Source organism: Geospiza fortis, unplaced genomic scaffold (genome assembly GCF_000277835.1).
Source record: "Geospiza fortis unplaced genomic scaffold, GeoFor_1.0 scaffold403, whole genome shotgun sequence".
Lineage (NCBI taxonomy): Eukaryota > Metazoa > Chordata > Aves > Passeriformes > Thraupidae > Geospiza > Geospiza fortis.
This window is the reverse complement of record NW_005054336.1, coordinates 4,210,311-4,221,383: the sequence shown is the minus strand read 5'-3', so window position 1 is coordinate 4,221,383 and position 11,073 is coordinate 4,210,311. Positions and strand designations below refer to the sequence as shown.

Below are 11,073 nucleotides of genomic sequence, written 5' to 3'. Positions count from 1 at the left end.
AGCTTTTCTCCTTGTTTATACTCAAACCCACATCTGCTTAGCTTAGTGACAAAAAGAATTTTTTTTCTGTATTCATTAGTAACATAAAACTAATGGATTCTGCTCTGATTCTCTCCATAGCAACTGAATTCCCTGACAGTTCCAGTTGCAGGACTACATTCCTTTCCCAGTTTTTTCAGTTATGTTGAGAAGAGGAAGAGAGCACAGCAGTAATCAAAAAGAGTACTCTAGGTCCCTGCTGTCACAGAGGTGCAGATTTAACTTCCAGTTTTGGAGGGTTTTTTGGTAGTTTTGGTTTGGTTTTTTTGTTTGTTTGTTTTTAAATTGCTGCTGCTAATGCATAAGCCAGAAAGAACACAGCTTGACTTTCAGAACCTGGCTTCTGTTTGCAGGTCTGGCAGTTGGCAAAAAAAAAAAAAATTAATCTGTAAACAGTGCAAATTTGATCTGGAGGCCACTGAGATACACCAAGTATGGAATCCCATAGTGCCATTTTAGACAGTTGCTGTTTGGAGTGAAACTGCTTTAAACAGTGAAAGCTGATTATTTCTTGCTGCACTGTTTATTTTGTTCCAAGCATTAGTGATTTGAGAAAACAAGAAGCTCTGAGATGCTGTAAAAGAGTGCACCTGCAGAACATCTTTTAAGTACCATTGCTTTTTTAGCCAATAATGTCCTGAAACTTTGCAAATTAATAAATCTACAGTCTTTTCTTGAGAGAAAGAAGTGATTAAAAGACACAACACCAATGAGTGTAAATGAGTAGTAAATCATTGACACAGTCTTTTGAAATCACTTTCAGGCCTCTAAAGTGCCATCATGCTCCCTATTTGGGATTCTAAGTCCCCAAAAGTGTGTTTTTGTGAGCTGTGAGAAGTGAGGCTTGGTTTAAAATGCAGAAATCACCATGCCTTATGCATTGTTTTTGTTATTCCCTTTGTAAGTTTGTAGCTGGAAAAATCAATTTTGATCATGTTGTTTCAAGCAACCATTTCCTGAGCTATCTAATGCTACCCTAAACCTTGGACTGTCTCCCCCATCCCCTCCAGCTGTTTCCCTGGAAGTGCATTAACCACCTCACTCCTTTTCCGTTTAAAAAGCCTCTTCTAATTTCTAGCTTTGCATTTATTCATGGCTGGCTTACAATCGTGTGTTCTTGTGCCAACATTTTCATTTAACTTAAATAGCCCTTTTCCTCGCTGATGTGTATATATAGAGAGAGACATTATATTCCTGCTCTGCCATCAGCTTCCTAGGCTAAACATCTTGTAAGGTTCTTGTGGTCTTCTCTCATAAGCAAGACACTCCTTTCCATGGTTACTGGAGTAGTACATCTCTGCACCCACTTGAGCTCTGTGGGTTTTGTTAACATCCAAACAATATTTAAAGAATATAAATGTGAATCCAGAACCTCCCTGAGAAAATGACCTATGCTTTTTAAACATATGGTTTTTTAGACTGAAAAGCTCTTCACTATCAGGAATCTCCCCCTGTTGATACTTTTGCAACACAGGCAGGCAGTGGAAAGCTACTCAATTGTATCTTGTGCAGGTTTTACATAATTTCTTTACATTCTTGAGCACACAGCTCATACTTGCAGGCAATGTGGATTTGTGGCAGTGGAATGTTTGGGGGCTGTATACACACAGTAGAGGCTCAAGGATAGTTAGCATTGCTGGGGCCAGCAGATCACACAAAAACATGTGTATTTTGAAACCTGTAGCTGGTTCAAAATTCAAGGCTTGTCAACAGACAAGCCTACATGAGGGGTGAAACAAACTGGAGCTGAAGTCTACCACTGCAGTATTTCAGCTGACACAGAAGACTGCAGACACCTGAAAAGTATTGTAAATCCAGTAAATCCATGAATGTTTCTGATTAAGAACTGGAAATGAAAAGATGAGGGTGTAAGGAGTTCCTAGGAGATCACATTTGATTTAGTTACCATAGTTCATCAGAGGAGTCACAGTAAAGGGCTTCGAGTTCAAGTCTGGTTCTACTAAAATGCATTAGCTGAAACACTTTCATAGTAGTTAATTGACCTTTTACAGCAGTTTAAACAAACAGATTTTACTTCAAATTTGCAGTGATTTTGGACCATGCACAAAATCAGCTTGCACAGCTCGAGTGATGAGTGTTAACTCATTAAGCTGTGATAACTTGCTCACAGTCATCTGTCCACGCTCATCATGCTGCCTTTAGCAATGTGCCATAGCTGTTTTATGCTGAAAGAGCATTAATGTTCTCTGCAGGTTGCTGAGAAGAACTGGAAGACTTTTAGTATTGAATGAATGCAACCAAGGTATTTCACATGGCAGCAACTGTGGAGTTTGGCAGAGAGAAAACATTTGAGTGTTTTTGGAACAAGGAAACAGTACAATTTGTACAATTTGCAACAGACAAAACAGTCTTTCTTCCTGGGTATAGGATTTGGTTGAATTTTCTAGCTCAACAGTCACTAGGAGAAACTTCATAGATCCTAATATTGGATCAAGTGAACAAAGAAATTTGTCTCTTTGCATAAAGATACTATTGCACAAGTGCTGAAGACCAGGTAGACCTTATTGTTTCAAAGTAGTGCTGGGTTTTCAAGTTCTTAGCAGACTAGGAAGACGAGGTTGGACTCATTTCTGCATTTAATTTATGTAGCAGAGCTTTCCTTTTTGGTGTATGCTGTGCTGGCATACACCTTTTGCAGCACTGATGTGTAAGGTTGATGCAGCAAGTTCCTACTTGTGAAGTTAACAGATCTTGCAGGATTAGACCCAGAGCTTACTTCTGTGCAGTATTTGCAATAAATTGATGATCATGTCATTCATGCACCTTGGTAAAGAGAGAAGAGCTATTGTTGTTCTCTCTCAGTTTTGTCTTTCCTTGCTGTGAGTTCTTAAATCTGTGCTAGTGAGAAATGACCAAAAATGATCTGATTATAGCAGGTCACTCCTGTTTACATTCTATTTTGTTCCTTGAAGTTTCACCCAATCATGGCAAAACAGCAGCACATGCAAAATCGAGTACTAGATGTGTAACCTATTTGTAGAACATGTTTGTACACAATGTGTACTTCTAGTACTGTTCAAAATGTGCCTGTATGGAAAATGCTTTGTATTTTACAGGGGGTAGGAAGGTCAGCCATTTGGAAATTTATAAGAAAAATCCTACCCATCATCAAAATGCATGGCCAGATCTTCCTCGTTGAAGTACTAGAGAGCACTCCAGTGCAGCTGTAGAGACTGCCTAGGTATCTTCCAAGTGAGTCAATAACTTTTTTTTTCCCCCTAGGATGTAATTGGAAAAGCACTGCAGTATATTGGAACATATGGTGATCTGTGCAACACAGAGCAAGTTGTGGCTCTGATTGACGAGGAAATGTGTATCAACTGTGGCAAATGCTACATGACCTGTAATGATTCTGGCTACCAGGTAAGAGCACAGCTGTAATTAGCAGAAAGGCACGATGAGTTATCTTTCTGCTGCTGGGAAGAAAGAATTCACCTTCTGTTAATGAGCAGGTGGTAAAAACAGATGCCCAAAATGTTGAATTCAAAGCCCATCATGCTCCCAGGCTCTGGCTCACAAGTCCTGCCCGAGCAGGGCTGGTCCTGGGGGCTGCACAGACCGTGTCACTGTCACAGGGCCCTGACTGCAACTGGGACTCTTTGTAAGGGGAAGAAATGAAGAAGCCCCGAGTTGAATGGCAGTAAATGTAGCTCTTGATGGTTTTCAGGTTCATGAGAGAGAAAGGGAAGAACACATCCCTTCCCACCAAGGGGCTGTGGGGAGACATGGGCTGGTCTTATTGCCAAACATTTTTTAAGAAACCCAGTTCTTGTTCCCTCGGAGTAACCAAACTAATTCAGGTTTCAGGCAGATGGGGTTTTGTTTTGATCTTGATTATCGAGTTACAAATCCTTTCTCCAGGATAACTGCCAGGGTTTTTTGAGCAGCAGGTTGAAGCTTGCAGAAATCATTGTGACCAGAAAATGGCCCAATTTTGAGCTGAGGCTCCTATTTGCAGCAAAGTAGTTCTGATTGCTCAATATGGTAGCAAGTTGTATGAAATATATCAGCATGCCTAGGTGCCATTTCATGCCATGTCCACTGGAGCTGATGGACTGGTCTGCAGTAAAAAAGACAGTACAGGAGGATTCATTTTCTTTAAGAAAATCAAAATATGGTCTAGCATAACTTTCATGGAATCCAATATGCAGCAAACAGTAATTTCTACGTGGGTGTTTCCATATATCTTAGTCTGAGAAGAGCTTGTCAAAAACAAATACTTTAATTGAACACCAAGTGTCCTCTGGACGCTGTGAGTTTTTGTTTGTCTTGAATTCATAACCAATAATAGGTCTGATGACTTGAACTACATAAATTTACAGAAAGAAGTCTTCCATTGCAAATCAACTGCATTTGAAACAAGTATGTCAGAGCAAAGGTTTTTTCCACTGATACAAGAAAATTAATGGTGTTTTTTCCCAAAAGTAGATTACTACAGTAGCCTTTTAACTGTCTGAATTTCTTCTTGACATTGCAATCTTCACCTTTCCCCTTACATCAGATTTATCAGGAGAATTATATTTTTCATATAGCCCTTAGAGAGCAAAAGATTGGATTTAGATTTAGTAAATTTTATTTTGTGCAACTGGAAATAAAAATCAGCACCAAAAGAACCAAAGTTTAAACCCCCAGAATGTTTTCTAAGCACAAAAGAAAAATTAAAGAAAAATGCTTTTTCCTTATTTAATTAAGGAAATTGAAAAGAAATTAATTTAACAGAATTGCAAAGGAATTCTTAATTGCAAATAAATCAACAACAACCCCCCTCACCTTCAAAACAGCATCTGCTTTATGCTTCCCTTTGTTTCAGAAATATCCATGCTGCTCTACGCAGCTGTCACCTTGTATGACTCCAGCAGAAAAGCTTTCCTTAATTTAAAGTCAGCACTGTAGTCCTGACTTGCTCTCCCTCTTTGAACTCCCTTTCAAGATGTGCATTGTTGTTAGGGAGAGAGAAAGAAAGGAGTCCTCCTTAAATACTCACAAGCCAGAGCTCTCTTTGTGCTCAAGCTAAAGTAAAACTCAGAGATCCAGAGCAGTTACTACAGACTTCATGCCCTTGCTGGTTGCTACAGCAACTTCTGTGCCTTCCTAGTACTGAAACCCCAAATGCCTCAAATCTGCCTTAGGAGCCAACCTGCAGCAGCACCAGTACATCCCATCACCCCCCTGCCTCCCCCAGTGCTGACAGTGGTCAGGGAGATTTGCTAAGGCACTGCTTGTTTGTCAGAGTTCAACTTTCAGGTCTCATTTTCCCTCCTAAACTCTTCAAAGTGGATATTCAGTGTTGCTGGTGCTTTTAAAAATTTTTTACTTTTCTAGTCTTGCTTCTTAGATATTGACATTTTGTGGTTTCATGAAGCTTTTGTTTTTGCTTTTAATTGCCATTTCCATTATAACCAGGAGCTTATATCATTGAGACAGCAACTGTTATTTCACATTCAAATACACTTATCACCCTAATTGGTAATGAGGATTCACTGCATGGCACATGAGAACTAAAGCAAACTCTGCCTGCCCCAAACTCTGATATTCCTTTCAAAGATTTGCAAAGAAAAGTAATCACACAAGGCACAATAAGATGTGTTTTTCTCTGCTGTTTATTAATTAGATTGTTTATGCTGTGCTGAGAATAAAAGTCAAAAGAATGCCTTGTGATGGGCATTGTGCTGAAGCTGTGCAGGTGTGGTCTGGTGTCTCCTCTAAACCAATAACCCCAGCACATTGCTGCCTTAGGAAATACTTCCTTTACATCAAGGAGCAATAGCTGGGAGTTTAAATATCATGGAGCAAACTCCTCCTTTTGTAACCAGCCCCTGTGGCCTGTGAGCTTTTGCCGAGGTATAATTTGGCCCACCTGTCTAATTCCAGTGTCTGGGGAGGGGTTGTTTTGTTCCCTGCCAGTGGAGCAGTTGCTGTAGCTGCAGTGCAGAATCTCACCGAGATGTCTGCAAGCGTTGCAGCGCAGGAGATGCAGACCCTGGGATGGGAGCAGCTCTGACCTTTCCCGCGCGTGCCATCAATAATGTTTGTTCCTGCTTGCAGGCTATCCAGTTTGATCCCGAAACCCACCTGCCCACGGTGAGTGACAGCTGCACGGGCTGCACCCTGTGTCTCAGCGTGTGCCCTGTCATCGACTGCATCCGCATGGTTTCCAGGACAACCCCCTCCGAGCCCCGGCGCGGGCTGCCCTTGGCCGTGAGCCCCGCGCGCTGAGCCAGGGCAGCCTCACCCTCCTTTGATGCCATTGATTGGCTTTCTAATTAGCCCTTGCAAATCTTCTCCTGTAGAAAATGTTATCCCGATAGATGGTACAGCAAAAACTGCTTTCCAATTACTATTTTTGCAACATTTAAGTTTTGAAATTACAGAAAGGTGATCGTGGCTGTCAGTTGTCCACTGTTTGAAGTGTAACTTTCTTGTTACAATTCATGCTGTGATTTCAAAACTTCTCTATAGTCTCTTTAATCTCTGTGTATTTTCTGGCTGGAAATATAATTAAGAAAGCATTTTTAATGAACTACAAATCAATGTACAAGCTAACTGTTTTCAAGGAGAGCATTTTGTAATTAAACATTACATTTAGTTTTAAAAGAGTTTCTTAGAAGATGTAATTAACTACATAGCATGCAAACAAAGCGATGTGGCTTCTATTTTTCTATAGACAGAAATGAAAGAGAGTTTAAAATAGGATTTAAGAACTGGATTAATCACTTTCAACTACTACAACATATGGTAGTGTATTTTTATAATCCTTTCTAATTCTTTTTCACACTGGTCACTTTATAGAATAAATTCGCTTTGCACTGACACATGCTGGACTCTTCAGATTTGTGTGTTGCATGGGTGGTTTGATCTTACTTTCCCTCCTCAGTGAACACTTATAACATCTCTGCAAACAGTTAAAATGGCTTATTAGGAAGTCCAGGTTGCATTTCAGGATTCTGAGAAGAAACAACATTTTTTGCTCCAAGCTCATCCTCTAAATAACTTTTTAATTGTGCCAATTAATGTTCCAGAATGTACACGTTTCAGGTCAGAGATCTGATTGCCTGCAAACGGACTACACACCCTGCAGGCTGTATTTGCCAAACACAGACACACAGGGTAAACTGGCAAGGTGATTTCTCCCAGTGCTGTGTATAGTTCTAGCAGTTTCACAGCCAAAAATAACTACAGATTCATCTGTCTTACTAAACAGTATCTCAATTTTAATCCATTTTTCACTCACAGTAGGAACTTTCTAATATGAACATATTGCTGTCTGCTTTACTCCACTTAAGAATATAAAGCCTTCAGTTTCATAACAATAATAAATGATCTATCAGTTCAATTTCTTATACCATATATTGTGAGCAGCAAAAGCTTTGATTAAAAAGATACCCTGGTTTTTGTTTCTTGATTTATGAATTGAACGCTGAATTATAAATAAATGTTGAAACCAGCTTGGGTGTGTTTGTGATTTTTCTTTTTGCATTTACTAAACAGATCTTCTTTGTAGAGCCTTGTCAGTTGGTGTTTCATGATCTCTAAGATTCACTCCAGGAACCATTAATGAGTTAACCCACATGTACATTGTTCCATTGATTGCCTAGAGTGCAGAATATATCATGCTCTTTGCCCCTCTCTGGCACCTCTTTGTCTGCCTTTGACTTGCCTTCCTTTTGCCTTCTCTCCCCACACACACAATGTAAATTTGAACATTTTCAAGTGTCATTTCATTTCGTGGCCTTGCTCCACCAACACTGTTTTGCTGGTGCTCTGGACTTGCTGGCAGGCTCAAGTCCAGTGTCTCCACTAACAGTTTTCTCTTTGTAATTTTAATTTTCCTGTTTATCACTGTGGATTTTTCAGACTCAGATGAAACAGGAACAGACAGTCATGCTGCTTAGAAAATATTTGCTTGCAACTTTTTTAAAGCTCCTAGTCTTGCAGTAGTTTCTTATCTTACATGAGCTACTGTGGACTCACAGGAAGAACAAGTTGTTTTGTGAATGTTGGTGACAAAGTTTCGAGAGTCTCTGCATGTACTGCTTGTCCCTCTGCTGAGGAGCTGCCTACGAAGCAGCATGCCCTTGAGTGGGGCAGAAAAAGACATCAAAATCAGATGGTTTGAAAATAACATTTTATCTTCTCAGACAGCAGATGCAAGGAAAGGTAGCATCTTCTGTCTTCTCCCAGGCTGTTACCATGTACTTCTCATTCTCCGTCCTGCCTGCCACGAGCCCTGTGGCTGAGAGCTGCTGTGTCACCTGTGGCTGAGCAGGGCAGCCTCTGCAGGTTCCTGCATCCCCAGACCCAATTATCTTACTGTCCTGAAGGTATCACATCTGGTAGTGTTTGGTTTCTTTGAAATACAGGACAATGCCAAGAGACCTAATTTAAGTATCTGAGCACAGGTACCTGATGAATGTAGCAACAAAATCAGAACTTTTCCAAGAATATTCAGTAGTCACAGGACATTCAGTATTCCTCAGTGGCTGTGAAGTAATCTTTGGAGAGGTAAAGGAATTCTTTGTGAATCAAGACTATAATCAAGACTACAATTTGTTTACTGAAGAAGGACTGATGTTATAGAGGCCTCTTTCTTACTGCCCACCCTCTGTCCCACTCTTGTTCTGTCAAGTCAGTTAACAGTTTCAGGAAATGCATTCCCAAATGCATTTGTTTCTGACTCTGACAGTCAGCAATAAATCTGTGTGTTGCAGGAACTCAAAGAAATAGCCACATTTAGGTCTCCTGCAGGAATGTCTTAAGTCATCAGGGTAAGGCAAGGTGTAAACAGAGAGCCACAAAGGACATATTCCTGGGGTTTATATGTTTTTCACATTGGTCTTGGGGAATCATCCCATTTAAGAGCCAAGGAAACAAATGAGAAAAATCTGGTCTGGTCTGCAAATTCTGTAGCCAGTTATTAAAAAAAGAGATATGAATTTTCAAAGTGTAAGAGGTTCCAAATTAAGCTCATATATTTCAGTGATTTAGTTGCACATTTAAGGAATTATGTATTATTAAAGACATGATGGTTGACATCCTCCAACCCTAGCCCTTGCAGTTTTTAGATATGTTGTGCTATTGATTATTACTATAAAATACTGTGAATTATATTTGACAAATTAAATTATGATAGAAGTGCTCATCCTCTGGTAGCACATTCTTATTCATGTCATATTCCTCAACAGAAAATGCTCCCCATGTTTAGTGGATGCTCTGCAGGCCAAAAATTACTTGAAAAAGCTGCCAAATATGCTTGTGTGAATCCCAAAGCACCCATGTTCACTGGAAAAAAGAGATGTTTTGCCTCTCTAACAGACTATACAGGCAGTTTGGGTTTTGGCCTCTAGGATGAACTGACATACTATTTCCAAGACACTGGATTGGCAACATTAATAGACACATTTAAAAAAATCACACAGGATTTTTAAAGTACATAATTTCCTGATTTAAAATGGAATATTCATTTGATCTCATACCAAAATTAAAACTAATCTTCGCATGAATCTGTTGGGCAGCCTGTGTGTCCAGTGCTGCAGCCCTGCACGTGTATACTGCTGCTTGCTCAGATCCTTTACCACCTGCTAGAGGAAGCTTTTTTAGCAGCCATCCATTTGTTCAGTTCATAAAATTTAGCAAGAGCACGATGTAAGTTACACACCTAGAGCTGCTGATCTTGTTGCGTCCTGGGGGACACAGAGCTCTGGGACAGGTGACCTGGCAGGCACAGAGTGGGTCACTGTCATTTCTGCAGCCTCCACACCTTACAGTGCCCACTGCTGTCACCTTTGGCTCCTCCAGCTTTGTTGTCTTTAAGCCTTTTATCTCAAGGTGGCAAAAGTGACTGCTAGATTCAAGGCAAATTATCCAAACCCCAGCTGAGTTCCATCAACCTCATGCCTCATAAAACTACTTTGTTTAATACAATCCAAGACTCTAGCCTCAGAAATAAAATGTTAAGCATGGAGATTTCCTATCAATAAGATCTTGCCAATGCATTCTGTAAGTATGTTTCATTATTTATCTACTGTAACATCAGGTTGGACATGTTGTTAAAATTTTATATTTTTCAACCATTCCTAGTAGAAAATATTTTTTAGATAAAATATTTATTTTATTGGCAGAGGTTTCACTTCACCAGGCAGCTCCAGTTCTTTGATGAACTGTGGAAGATAGGTTTTCATTGGCAACATCTGGCAACCTGGCAGACGCTCTCGGCAGCTGGATTGGTAACTTCAGAGTTGCTTCTGGGTCTTTCATATAATTAGTCTGCTTATGGGCCATCTGGGTTGCTTTGTTTCTGCTGTTGCCATTTCCTTTCTTTTCTGAGAAACTAATCTTTGCCGTTGTTACTCTGGGAGATCAATTTTTAATAACTCCTCTTCAGGTTAGTCTGCTGGATCTTGTGCAAACGTCCTCGCTGCCTTGCCCAGGAGCAGAGATCCTGCTTTTATCCCTTCTTTCTCGGAGGTCTGAATCTGCCCATCATGATTTTTGTGATGTGGGAGCAGATCTTCTCATTGCTATCAAGCAGTGAAGCTGGAGGTCAGCTTGGCAAGTGAACACTTACCACCTCTGCACAAAGCCCCTCTCCCCATTTCTAGCTTAAGCACGCTAAAGTTACCACAAGGAAATGCAGTTGTTCCTTTTCTGTTAAAGAACTGCAAGTTATTAAGCTTTCCCATGGCACACTTACCTACTAATATGGGAATTAGCTAGCCCTGAGCAGAACAAAGTCCTTTCTGCTCAGCAGCTGAACACTGTAGCCCTTCAGTTTATCTATCCCCTGACAAATGCTAACAAACCTCTGAACTACTGGGGTTTCCTGTGGCGCTGCAGAAATCCCAGCCTGCCCATGTACCCTCAGCCCTGCAGTGCAGTGGGTGCAGGAAGATTCCCTGTGCTCTGCAGGGAGCTGCCTTTGCACCCCATGGCAGGGCTTCCTCTGCAGGGCCACTGCAGCATCACCTTCTGGAGGTGGAGGTCACACAGAGCCCATCTGCCTGCACTGCAGGGCCT

General features: G+C 40.7%; 1 protein-coding gene across 1 annotated transcript in view; it reads left to right on the top strand.

Moving 5' to 3' along the window:
• Nucleotides 1–7,504, top strand: part of DPYD (dihydropyrimidine dehydrogenase) — a 311,278-nt gene extending 303,774 nt beyond the window's left edge. Inside the window, exons 21-22 of the mRNA XM_031057867.1 lie at nucleotides 3,283–3,423; nucleotides 6,106–7,504. Of these exons, the coding sequence (XP_030913727.1) occupies nucleotides 3,283–3,423; nucleotides 6,106–6,276 (312 nt within the window). The 3' untranslated portion in view covers nucleotides 6,277–7,504. The remainder of the gene's footprint in view (nucleotides 1–3,282; nucleotides 3,424–6,105) is intronic.
• The last annotated feature ends 3,569 nt before the right edge of the window (nucleotides 7,505–11,073 follow it).